Here is a 13,299-nt window from a genome sequence, read left to right on the forward strand (position 1 = left end):
AAATGCAAAAAACCGAAAATGATAAAAAACAGGTCCTTCAGGAAGTATTCTAGAAGAAAGCATTATCATCATAGGAGATGACCGTTCCGTGCATGTTACTGCCCCTTCCAGTGGCCAAGATGTGGAGGTGGAAGGCAGTGATATCAACAATCCTGACCCTGTGCAGGCCTAAGTTAATGTGTGCACTTGTGCCCTAGCTTAGTTTTTAATAAAAAGTTTAAAAAGTTAAAAAGATTTTAATATGAAAAGGCTTATACAATGAGGATATAAATAAAATATTTTTGTAAAGCTGTACTATTGATGTTTTAAGCTGAGTTTTACTGCAAAAGAATCAAAAGTTAAAAAAATAAGTTTTAATGTAAGCTAAGGTCAGTTTACTATTGAAGAAAGAATTTTAAAAACCCTTTAGCCTACATGTTCGTGTCTGTAAAGTTCACAGCAGTGCATAGTAATGCTCTAGGCTTTCACATTCACTCACCACTCACTCAGAGCAACTTCCAGTCCTGCAACCTCCATTCATGATAAGTTTCCCAAACAGGTGTACCATTTTTTATCTTTTATATTGTAGTCTTACTATACCTTTTCTATATAGGTACACAGACACTTACCATTGTGTTGCAGTGATGTAGAGTATTCAGTACAGTAACGTGCTGTACAGGTGCGTAGCCTCGGTATGTAGTAGGCTGTCCGTCAAGGTTCGTGTAAACACACTCCATGCTGTTTGCACACGACAACATCATTTATGCATTTCTCAGAATGTGTCCTGTCAAGCAGTGCATGATGGTAAATCATTTTTACTTCCTAGTTGGTCACACAGTTGTGTTTCTGCCAACCTTGTAGACCTCGGAGAAGAACCAGACTGGCATTATTTGCAGCTCAGTGACTCCTGGCCAGACCTGGAGCTGTTCAAGAAGATGCCCTTTGACTATGTCATTCATGACCCCAAGTATGAAGATGCCAGCCTGATTTGTTCTCACCATCAGAGCATAAAGTGTGAAGGTCAGACTTTTGCCTCTCTTGTTTCACCCCTTTCCAAAGTATATGAGCGTAGTCTCTGAAAGGGATGAACTGAGTTTGTTAGGAGCCAAGTCTGGTGGTGGTGCCTTAACCAGGGATGCCTAGTATAGAACTGAGATCACACCTCCCGGTATGGCAAAGGACCACCGTGGAACCCATGAAAGAAAGATGTGCATCCCAGGGGGTGCTGAGTGGTGATGACAACATGCTCACTGACCTACTGTGGTCAGAATATTGCAAAGGCTCAGATTAAGGGAGGATAGAAGATGTATGTTTACCTCTGAATTTGAGTTGCTGTAACAGAGTGGGTACACATGCTCCCCTCCTCCCTCAGTCTCTGGCTTTCTTGCTGCCTCCTAGGGACCCTCACCCACTTCCATGATACGGTCTCTGCATAATGCTCTGCAGTGTTCCAGGGCTGGGGTGATTATCAATGTACCCTAGGAACGTTTGGCAAATGCAGCAGGAAAGAAAACTACTCACCAGTCTCCATCGTCAACCAACAATTTTGTCTAAAAGCAAAATAAATTGCTCTCAGAATAGATCCCTTTCATTGGGAGTCCTTCTCATAGGCTGGTCTCTGATGAAAACTTAGTATTAATCTTAATTCTGCCAAGTCATTGGAAAAAATGGGAGCAGTTTACCTGCATTGCTGTATTTGCATAGTACGCTGGAAATCGGTTTAAATTGTCATGCGGTGGATCCTTAAATAGGAGTTTATAAAACATTTTCAGGTTCATAGTAAGACACCCTGTGACAGTCTATTAGTTTATCCCACTGAGACATTGTCCTTCCCTTTGATCAGTTGCCTCCCCAAGGCCCAGGTGACCACGCAGATGCCTATGATTGGTCATTTTGAGCATTTTCACTTAGTGTTGGCTTGAGCAGGTAGGAGCTAAAATATTTTCTTTGCTTCCTGCTGCTCTTCACACTGGGGAACGTGGTGCAGACAGAGGGATGCCCCGGAAGCCTGAGGACCTGTACGTGCGGCGTCAGACAGCGAGGATGAGACTGTCCAAGTACGCGGCGTACAACACGTACCACCACTGTGAGCAGTGCCACCAGTACATGGGCTTCCACCCCCGCTGCCAGGTAGGCTGGCGCAGCCCTCCCTGGCTGCACTAACAGGGGCTCCCACCAGGCGTCGGACCTCGGCCCAGGTCATCTGTCCCCTGGTCTTTCACGTTTTGTCCCAGCGTGGGACATTGCAGGGCTCTGGAAGCCCTGTTTTCTGGTCTGCTTGCGTCCTTGGTTCCCTTCCGCTGCCTGAAATCATTGCTGACACCAGAGAACCGTGTTTCTCCTGGGTTCGAAGGTTTATCGGCAACCAGGTTTCGTGACCGTGGAAGGCATCATTGTCTTTGAGTTCTGTTGGTTCCCAAAGTTAGCTGGGCGCTGTGGGCACTCCCTGAGTGCTGCTGGTGTCCCAGGCACAGGCCGCAGAGATGAGAGGTGAATAAACGTTGTCCCCGTCCTCCAGGCTCAGTCAAGGAGGGAGAGGCACATGTAAGCACAACTTCAAAGCATGTGAAGCAAGCAGAAAGGGAATAGAAACTTCGTCATAAGGGGAAGGCTCTGCATTCATTGAGCACCCACTGCATGCACAGCAGTGTGCCTGAGGCACTTTTTATATGTCAGTCCCTCCCAGGCTTTTGATGTGTAAAAAAATATTTATTTAGGAGACACAGAAATGGATAAGGCTGCCGACGCAGGGCCCAGGCTGGTCACCCGAAGCCATGCCCGTAATCTGTGCAAGATGCACTGGTTAGGAACTGGCCCATCTGATTTCTTATTTCACACTAAAACTTCATTATCCCCATTTTATAAGTGGAATCCTATGTGGGAAGGGAGCAGAGAGGGTTTGGAAGTATCAGTAAGAACTTGCCAAGTGGATGAGGAGATGAAGGGAGGAGGAACAACCTTTGCGTGTATGGGGGGCAGAATCTGGGGGGCATGGGAAGTGGTCTGCATGGGGTGTCGCTAGAGCCAAGGGTGGGCTGGGTAGACTCAGGCCAGATGGCTGACAGAGAGGGCAGAGACCAGACCAAAAAGGCCCAGACACTGAGGGGAGGGATTTGGACTTTTGCAGTGAGAACCCTGAGTAGAACGAGACCAGGCAAAGCTGCATTTTTGAGTAGTGTCTAACAGCCATAAGGAGGTGTACAGAAGCCCTGAGAGGCTCAAGCAAGGGAAAGAGGAGAGAGAGGAGGGAGAAAGCAGGTGCCGGTGGGAGCCAGTCAGACCCCTGGAGAGGCCGGTAGCAGAGCTGATGTTCGGGGCCACTTCCCCAAGGGCCTCAGGCAAGAGCCTCGGCCTCCCTCTCTGTCCATTTTGCAGAGCGACACAGCAGCTAAAGGCCTCCCAAGTCTGCCTGGCCTTGGGCTTGGCTGCCAAGGAAGTAGCCCTGTCTTCCTTTAGTACTAATATTTAAATATACAATCTTACTGTTGATGAGATTACAAAATACATAGGAACAATGTTTTAAAGGATCAAAATAATCAGTAATTCCATTTTCTCCAGGTACACTCTCCTAACTTGTTTTCTTAGAGACAACGTTTTTCTTTCAAGGCAGAAAAAATATATGTATGTGAAAACATTCTCCTGATTTTGAAATTTAGGGAATTGAAAAGTACCCAGGGTGTGAGTCATCCAGTTACCTTAGTCAGCGGTGACTCTGCGTTGTGCCCTGGGCTGCATTGACAGAAGGTGGGAGGCAGCTTGTGTTCAGGGGGTGCTCAGGCTTGGGGGCCGTCGCTGGAGAGGGCACGCCTGGGAGGTGCAGGGGCATGGAACCAGCCAGCGAGGGATGTGGGGACCAGGTGACTTCCCGGCTGCCACATCCACACCTTTGCGCTCCTGTTCCTTCTTTTCCACGCCCTGTGCTTTTCAGGGCTCCCCTGACCTTTGCTTGTTGCATTTTCCTTTGTTTCTTCCCCAAATCAAATCTTCCTCTGTCATCTCTGCTCCCCAAGGGCTTTGTGGCTCTAGAGCCACAGTGGGAGTTCAGGGCCACCGTCTGCTGGTCAGCTTTCCCCCACCCTCACACCCCAGGAGTGTGTAGCATGTTCTGGGTGCAGCGGGCAGCGGGGAGGGCCTCTGGGAAGCTGCCTCTGTGGGGCAAAGCTGGGCTGGAGTCTGCACCCGAGGGCAGTGTGTGTACAGACCCAGAGGGTAGAGTGGCTAGTAAGTGGAGGCTGGAGGAAATACCTAAGGGGTGAACCCAAGACCTCTGAATGTCAGTGTCCACACCTGTAAATGGGCCGATGACGGTAGCACTTCCTGGGTTGTTAACACCATGTGAAGGGGACAGAGCAGTGGCTGGTACATGGTGTTATGGAAGTGTGCAAGCCTATGTGGGTTATCATCTTACAGATACGCTGCCGCACGTGTAACTATGACAGGAAAATACATTCATTAGAGTTAAAGCATGAATGCTGTGTTGGTAACCCACATCGGGGCTGGGTCAGATCCAGAGTCCAGAGGGCTTGGCAGCTGCGTGGCATGGCTGGGTGCTGCACCCTCAGGATTGGGGGTGGAGCAGGCACTGGCTGTGTGGCCTCAGGTAAATTGGCCCTGTCTCTAGCTGTGTGTGGCCTCGGTATACAGCCCCAGTCCCAGACCTGGGGGCCTGCACTTTGCACTGAAGCCACCATGTGGGTTTTTCGTGCTGTGGGGCAGAGGCGGCCATGACCTGCGTGGTGTCATGGCAGGATGGGCCTGGGATCTTCCAGGAAGCCAGCTGGACTCTGATGGCAAGCTCTGTCCTTCCCCTCGCACCGCAGCTCTATGAGTCCACCCTGCACGCCTTTGCCTTCTCTTACTCCATGCTAGGAGAGGAGGTCCAGCTGCACTTCATCATCCCCAAGTCCAAGGAGCACCACTTTGTCTTCAGCCAGCCCGGAGGCCAGCTGGAGAGCATGCGGCTGCCCCTCGTCACAGACAAGGTACTGGCTCGGAGCCCATTAGGGCAGATCTGAGAGGCTTCAAGGTCCCTGAGCCTTGCTCAGCACTAGAGTCTGTAGCTGCCTGAGGAGTCGAGGGCACGTGGGACAGAGTGGAGACACTGACGCAGTGGTGGAACTTGGAGCAGGTGTGGTAGCACTGGGGCATTTGAGGTGCTCAGATTCAAGTTTGAGTCCTGTTCTACTATTTGTCTGTTGTGTTATTTGGACTCATCACTTAATATCTCTGGGCCTGAGTTTCCCCATCTGTAAAGTTAGGAAATAGTAACTCTTGGAAAAGCATGTTGTGAAAATTATTTGGGCCAAGCTCAGTGGCTCATGCCTTTAATCCTAGCACTCTAGGAGGCCAAGGAGGCTGGATTGCTTGAGGTCAGGAATTCAAGACCAGCCTGAGCCAGAGCAAGACCCTGTCTCCAAAAATAGCCAGGTCAGGTGTTGTGGCAGGAGCCTATAGTCCCAGCTACTTGAGGGGCTGAGGCAAGAGGATCGCTTGAGCCCGAGAGTTAGAAGTTGCTGTGAGCTGTGATGCCACAACACTCTATCAAGGGTAACAAAGTGAGACTGTGTCTCAAAAAAAAAAAATTATTTGGAATAACCAACGTAAGGAAGGCACTAACAGCATGCCTGAAAGACAACAGGTGCTGGGAGATGTTCCTCTCCTCCCTTAACTTTTATCGAGTGGTCTCTGTTGTGTAGCATTGTGAACAGTCTCAGGCAGATGGAACAGGACAGTGAGCCCTTAGGGCCATCACAAAACCTCAGCTGTTAATTTAAGGGCAGATTTGTTTCGTTTGTCCTCTCTTCCTGTATTATTTGGGAGAAAATCCCAGATGGCATGTATTTCATCTATAAAGGTATCTGTGGCATATATCTAGAAAATATATTATCTTTATCTTTTGAAAAGATTATTCTTAATAATCTGTGGTCTCTGTGGCCACAATTCTTAGAGAGGTACTCCTTGCAGGCCAATCCTAGCCTCAGAGTCCCAGAGTCCACTGGCTGCTCTTGAATTAGCCCCAGTCAACACAGACCGTGTGTAGAAGGCAGCCTGTCCTCCAGACTGCTAGGAGCCTGTGCAGTTGAAGCTGGCCTCAGAGCCAGCAGTCTGTTACTAAGTACTGAAAACATTTGTAAATTACCAAATAGGCTTCTATTGTAAGGTGTCTCCCGCTCTGGGGGCTGGGGTTGGGGATGTTGCCTCGACACTTTATTGATGTGGCTTAAGTGGGGATTTCTCCACCTCTCCACCCACTTTCCAGCCTTCCTATCAGAACTGGCCACGAGCACCAGCCACATGCACAGCTTTGTGGCAGGTGCTTTAAAATCTGGAGGGAGCAGAAACACTGGCTTGGCCAGATAAGTTTACTGTTTAGAAAGGAGATGAAGAAAACCTAGTTATTTACATAAACGACATTGCAACCTGAGTGTCTGACTATCTAGGCAGCTTGGGAAAGCGATTGGGGGGCGCTGTCATGTGTCCACAGGGTGGGTGGGATTGAAGCCATATAGGAGTAACAGGGGCCTTGAGCACACTGTTACATCCTAGTAGAGAGGGTGATGAACTTGGCTAACTGATACACGCCAGCTTCTGTTGCCTAACCACTTCCAAACAAGCATTGATTTAGCTTTGGTTCTGTGGGCTAGCAGTTCAGGTTTGGTTCAGTTGGACAGACAGTTGGTTATTCTGGCTCAGCTGTTCTCACTCAGGTGTGTGGTTAGCTTGCAGGTCAGCCAGGACTGGCTGGTCGGAGCAGCCTCAGCAGGGGTGTCCAGGATGCCCCCCATCTGTGCTCCGTGGAGTGCCTCCTCGTCCAGGAGGCCAGCCAGGCTGTCCCTGTGACGGTTCTCAGCGGGTGGAATGCATAAGCCTTCGAGGCTAGACTCAGAACCGTGCAGCGTCATTTACCCTGCACTTTACTGGCAGAAGCAAGTCACAAGGCTAACTCAGATTCTAGGAGTGAAGTTGTCTCCATCGTGTGCTGCAGAGTCGCATTTCAAGGGCAAGGAATAACTGTGAACACATTTACAAACACCACCTCCTCGTGCCTGTGCTTTGCAGAGTCATGAATATATCAAAAGTCCGACGTTCACCCCAACAACCGGCCGTCATGAACACGGACTCTTCAATCTGTACCATGCGATGGACGGTGCCAGCCATTTGCACGTGCTGGTTGTCAAGGAGTATGAAATGGCGATTTACAAAAAATACTGGCCCAACCACATCATGCTGGTGCTGCCGAGCATCTTCAACAGCGCCGGAGTGGGTAGGTGTCTGCTAACGCTCCACTCAGCACAGCGTCTGTGCAGGAAGAGAGAAAATTCTACAGGTGAAAGAGTTAAACGTGTGACATCAAGCCTTTTGGTTTTGGACTTTTAAAGCTATTTTGATTAGTTTTACTTTCTTGTGCATATTCTTTTTTCTCTGTGTTCAGTTAACAATTTAATTCCTATTTGCAGTGGTTAGAAAAAAAGGGGCACACAACTTGGAACGCCGCCTTTTCCTCTCTCTAGTTTTCTCTCCCGAGTTGATGGCCGTGGTCAGTGGCAGGTGACACCTGTTAGGACAATTGGAGCTGCTTGTCTGGGGGCCCTGACTGGCGGGTCTCACTGGGCTCCCTGTGGCGGGGCTGGTCAGGCCTGAGTCAGCTGGTTTTGCCTGTCACAGGCGCTGCCCACTTCCTCATCAAGGAGCTGTCCTACCATAATCTGGAGCTTGAGCGCAACCGGCAGGAGGAGCTGGGAATCAGGCCGCAGGACATCTGGCCCTTCATCGTGATCTCCGATGACTCCTGTGTGATGTGGAATGTGGTGGATGTTGGCTGTGCTGGGGAGAGAAGCAGGTGAGGTGGCCCCAGAGCTTTGTCGCTCCCCACCCTGCAGACAGTGACACACGAGCATGTCCCTCTTCGAGGACCAGGGGCCCCTCTCTCAGAGGATGCTGTGGGCAAGGGCCAGAGCCTGGGTACAGCACAAGTAAAATCCCATTCAAGCCCGGCTTGCTTTTGATTTTAAAAAATTGTTCTTGAAAAAATTGTTCTTTAATTGTGCAGAAAATCCCATACTGCATACTAAGCGTGATATATACGTACAAAAAGGGAAGTATAATACAGCCATAGACAGGTTCATAAGCTGAGCACACCCATTTCACTAACCCCCATATCAGGAAAGGGTCATCCTTCTGCAGAAGCCCCTTTCTGCCACCTGCAGCCCCCACCCCTAACTGCTCAGCCTAACTGCTAACTCCTAGCTTGGGGTTTATCTGCTGTGTGACTTTAGGCAAATGGTGACATCCATTTGGGTTCGAGGAAGGGCTGTTAATGCCTGTGCTGGAAGTCTCTTGTGAGGCGTAACAGAATTATGGCCTGTACGTGTGTTCGGCATATGGAGGAAGCAGGGTGTGCGGCCCCTGTGGGTCTGTGCTGGGCTCTAGTCACACTGGGCCGTGTGTGCCTGTGGTGCAGTTACAAGGCCAGGGCCCCATCTGGCCTGCGTGTCACCGCTGGGTCCCCCTCCCTCCTTCGCACAGGGAATTTTCCTGGTCAGAGCGGAACGTCTCTTTGAAGTACATCATGCAGCACATCGAGGCATCCCCCAACATCACCCACTATGCCCTGATTGGTCTGCGCAAGTGGTCCAGCAAGACCAGGGGCAGCGAGGTGCGTGAGCCCTTCTCCCGCTGCCACGTACACGACTTCATCATCCTGAATGTGGACCTGACCCAGAACGTGCAGTACAATCAGAACAGGTGAGCACCACGCCTGGTGGGAGGCAGTGGGCCCTGTGCACCGAGCTCTGGGTGAGAGGCCACCTCAGGCTGGCCCTGGGCAGCTCCTTCCCCTCTGCCCTGAGGGCCACCCAGGCCAGAGCTTCCTCTGGCGGCTTCCAGCCCTCAGCATTTAGTGCCCTGGAATTTTGCACGTTCACATGGGATCGTTTAACTTTGTCAGTCGTCACAGACTGTGCTTTAGTGAGTGAGTTGTATGATGTGTTGCTCTTGATCCATCGGATTTTAGTGGCTTTAGCACCTAAAGGACAGTATGAAGTGATTTCCATAGTGATTTATCTAGAATAACTTGCACACCAGTGCTTGTTGCATGACGTGGTGTGCCAGGCACATGGCCCAGGGTGGCCTGCCGGGGAGAGTCGGCTTTGCAGCCAGGCTGACAGGTCTGCTGGGAACGTGGGTCCTGCCACTGACCGGCTTTGCCGTTTAGGCAGGTGACTCACCTCTGAGCCTCCTTTTCCTCAGATTTAAAACGTGGCTGGTATTTTTGGCCTGGGAGTGTGGTGGTGTTTCTTTCTGACAGCTCAGAGTGGGCAGTGTTGGTGACATCCTCACATGGTGCTGGCAGTTGGCATGGAGCCATTATACAGTGGTCCTTGTGTGGTTTAGGTGTTAGGTACATGTGGCCTCTGCTGGTAACAGGCCTCACTGTCGGCCTCGTTTGTGCCCTGGTCTGCCTTGCCGTGTAGCATCTTCTAGACTAAGGTCTGGGGGCAGCATGGAGCCCACCTCTCGGCTCCCTAGGATGGGACCTACATTCCAGGTGTTGGGGGCAGGGACAGGCATGGGCTGCGTCCCTTCACACCCGCTCATCCTCTGTTCTGAGCAGGTTCACATGTGACGATGTGGACTTCAACCTGCGGGTGCACAGCGCCGGCCTCCTGCTCTGCAGGTTCAACCGTTTCAGCGTGATGAAGAAGCAGATGGCGGTGGGCGGGCACAGGTCCTTCCACATCACCTCCAAGGTGAGCACCTCACTGCTGGGCAGGCCTCTGCATCTGCCCCTGGGCTGCTGCGGCATGGAAACTGAGGCTGGGGGCCGTGGGGAGGACCTGGCAACTCGTTCTCAGGAGTGGGGCAGGCTTGACCACTGGGTAGCCTGTGCAAGGTTACACCGAGACTGGGAAGTGAGACTCCATCAGGTTTCTCTTCCTCTGTCTGATTCTAACCCCACCCTGTAAGCTTCTCTTCAGTGCGAGACCATCACCAAGGCTTCCTGTACTGGCTTAGGTTGAGGACCACACACTTCTCTGGGACCTGGGACGGTGCTGGGCAAGTAACTGAAGGGCTTTGCGGGCCGGCTCTGTGGCCATGCTGCCTGTCCACAGCCCAGCCAGGGGAGGCTACAGACATGATCCCTTTATGCCCATTCTAGCCAAATGGGACTGGAGAATTTAAGATGAAAATCATAGCAATACCGAAGAGCTGTATGTCCTCCGGGTAACCATTCAGGCTAGAGTATGTCTGCCTGGATGTCTACCCAGTCCTGTGGGCCTCTTTCTTTGTCACCTCTCTGTCTGCCTTGAATCCTGCCCTGATGCTATCAGCCAGTTTCGATGCCAGCTGTCTTTCCCAGCCTCTGTCCTTCCCGGGCTCTGCTGACTCCTAGTATAGTTCTCTGCCCTGGGCTGGGGCACCAGCCCCCACCCCCACCCCTAGAGGAAGGGACAGAGCCTTTTCTGCCAAAGGAAGCCCATCCTCACTTCTGTAGAGAAGCAGAACCTTGCAGTGAAAAGCCTGCACTTCCAGAGGAACTTGGGAATCACAGTTAGGCTCCCCACCCACTAGCACCGTTGAGAGTTTTAAATCAAAATTGTATTAGATTTATAATTTAATTTGGGAGAAAAGCAAGACTGTCCTATAAGCTAGGAGAAGAACTCAGTGCAGAGGGCACTGTGGAGAGTGAGGAGGAGAGGGGCCAGAGGACCTGGGAAGCAGGCGGGCCTTGTCAGCCAGGGGAGAGTTCTAGACTTTTCTATAGGAATCATTGTAGGGTGTCCATCAGAGGATCTGATTAGTTTTACTTCTGTATGTTAAGTAGAGCCTCTGTGGCTGCACACGGAAAACAAGCCCATGACGGAGTGAGCACCCTTGGCCTGAGTCTCCACCTGGAGGGGAGGGGCAGTGGGGGTGGGCATCCATGTCCAGGTCCCAGTAGCTGGCCCTCCCCGAGGTGGATGTCACCAGGTGTGAGGAAGAGCTCCCAAAGTCCACATGGTCTCCCGTTTGCAATAGACCAGACAGCCGGACGCCTGCAATTTTGATTTAAAACTCTGAGTGGATGGGGGGCCTAACTCTGACTCATGGAATGATCAGTGTCTATGATTCTTACTGAGCGCCTTGGTGAGGTTTTACATGTCCAACTTTGGTAGAACCTCATTTTTCTTGGCAGAGGGTTTCATTCTTGGAGTAGGTGTTTCCTACTTACGTCATTCCCCTGAGCAACGTGACCACTGCTGGGGCCCCCCCGCAAGCCCCTGGGTCCAGCCTGCAAGCCTTGGGAGTGCCCTCTCCCACACCAGTGACTGGCGGTGGCCTGACACCCCTCGTCCCATGCAGGTGTCCGAGAATGCCGCCGCAGTTGTGCCGGCCCAGTACATCTGTGCCCCTGACAGCAAGCACACGTTCCTCGCGGCTCCCGCCCAGCTCCTGCTCGAGAAATTCCTCCAGTACCACAGCCACCGCCTCTTCCCACTCTCCCTGAAGAATCATGGCCACCCCGTGCTGTCCGTTGACTGTTACCTTAATCTGGGGTCTCAGGTGATTTTCAGAGGGGGCTCTGTGGAAGGGATAAATCTGAGACTCCTAGGACGGATGGGCTAGAACCAGGGTTCTGAATCCTAACTGGACAACTACTTTGTCACTAGTGCTCACCACCACCCCCCTTACTGCTGGTCACATCCAGGCTGAGAGAGCCGAAGTGGCCCAGATGTAAGAGGTTAGGAGCCAAACCCAATTCTGATGCCGAAATATTTCCATTCTCAAATGAGTTCATGAACAGATAAATCTGGATGAATCTTCTGGAACAGTGGTTCTCAACCTTCCTAATACCATGACCCTTTAATACAGTTCCTTATGTTGTGGTGACCCCAACCATAAAATTATTTTTTTTGCTACTTCGTAACTGTAAGTTTGCTACTGTTATGAACTGTAATGTAAATATCTGTATGAATCGTAATGTAAATATCTGATATGCAGGATGGTCATAGGCGACCCTTTCACAGGTTGAGAACCGCTGTTCTGGAAGCTTCTTTTCAGGAGATAGATTTGGAAATAAGATGAAAATATGACCTCTGGCCCCAAGATACTTTGAGCTTGACCAGGTAGTTAGAATTTGTTAGATGCAAACCTGTAGTGTGATGTTGTTGAGAAGTCTGTAGAAAACAATGTTTCTCTTGGGCTCCTCCTTTTCAGATTTCTGTCTGCTATATGAGTTCCAGGCCCCACTCTCTAAACATCAGCTGCTCGGATCTGATGTTCAGTGGCCTCCTGCTGTACCTCTGTGACTCCTTTGTGGGAGCTGGCTTTCTGAAAAAGTTTCATTTTCTGAAAGGTAATTTAGCCCACTTTCATCCTGGTCCCCGACTCAAATGGCTGTCACCACCCGGGCCCTCTGAGGAGGTGACCCTGAGGCTAGTCCTGACTTGCCAGTGGGTAGCTGAGGTTCGCTGGGAGAGAGCGACTGCCCCGACCATCGGGAAAGCTGGGGCTGGGCACTCAGGGGCTCCCCTTCCCTGGACCTGTTCAGGGAGAGACAAGACACATTCTCTTTTCTTTCAGGGGCATCACAGATATTTTCAACCCTGTGTTTCTTTTCATCCTAAATCCTTCACATCAGTGTCCTGGTCCCCTTAGATGCCACTTCCTCCTGGCAGAAGGGTCCATTTCCCTTGCCCAGGGAGGGCCTGTGTACTCCTTTGCTTTTATTCTAATCTGTCCCCTTTCCACACCGGAGTGGTTGAGAATGACAACCACTGCATGACTTTGCAAAAAATGATTTCCAGTCTGTATTTCTATCCCTGACGGGTTCTAAGTGACCTTCGCTTTCCTTGGCGGTTCTTCACTCTGATCCCTCCGACCCGCCCTGCAGAAGGTATTTAATGGGCACCAACAGTTAGGCCTTGGGAGATACTGAGAAGGTGCTACAGCAACTCTGTGTCAGGAAATGTTTCATCTAAAAGTTGGACATGCGGGGAGGGAGGAGGGCGGAGTTGCAGGAGACCTGGTCCATGTGTCGCTGGGTGCCAGGGGTGAGAGGAGGCAGAATTCCCAGGGCTGGGCACAGGGGACAGCGGGAGCTGCCCCCACCTGGATGGATGGGCAGGCTTTGGCTGGGGGAAAAAGGCAGTGAGAGTGGGTGGAGTGTGCAGGGATGTGACCGAGGGTTGGATCTGAGGATGCCAGGGTTTGTGGTCAGACCGCACCTCTGCCTCCCTGTTGTCTCCCCCGCGACACCCGCCATATCCTGGCCGCACTGTCTGTCTTGTTAAGATTGTATGTTGTCCCAAAAGAAACAAGGGACTTTGCTCTTCCAAG

General features: G+C 51.1%; 1 protein-coding gene across 1 annotated transcript in view; it reads left to right on the forward strand.

Annotated features, from left to right (window-relative positions):
• Positions 1–13,299, forward strand: part of GREB1 (growth regulating estrogen receptor binding 1) — a 62,912-nt gene that overhangs the window by 48,001 nt on the left and 1,612 nt on the right. Inside the window, exons 23-31 of the mRNA XM_053587290.1 lie at positions 841–999; positions 1,967–2,109; positions 4,800–4,961; positions 7,039–7,243; positions 7,645–7,819; positions 8,506–8,724; positions 9,593–9,728; positions 11,323–11,523; positions 12,178–12,316. Coding sequence (XP_053443265.1) covers positions 841–999; positions 1,967–2,109; positions 4,800–4,961; positions 7,039–7,243; positions 7,645–7,819; positions 8,506–8,724; positions 9,593–9,728; positions 11,323–11,523; positions 12,178–12,316 — 1,539 coding nt within the window. The remainder of the gene's footprint in view (positions 1–840; positions 1,000–1,966; positions 2,110–4,799; positions 4,962–7,038; positions 7,244–7,644; positions 7,820–8,505; positions 8,725–9,592; positions 9,729–11,322; positions 11,524–12,177; positions 12,317–13,299) is intronic.

Source organism: Nycticebus coucang, chromosome 4 (assembly GCF_027406575.1).
Source record: "Nycticebus coucang isolate mNycCou1 chromosome 4, mNycCou1.pri, whole genome shotgun sequence".
Lineage (NCBI taxonomy): Eukaryota > Metazoa > Chordata > Mammalia > Primates > Lorisidae > Nycticebus > Nycticebus coucang.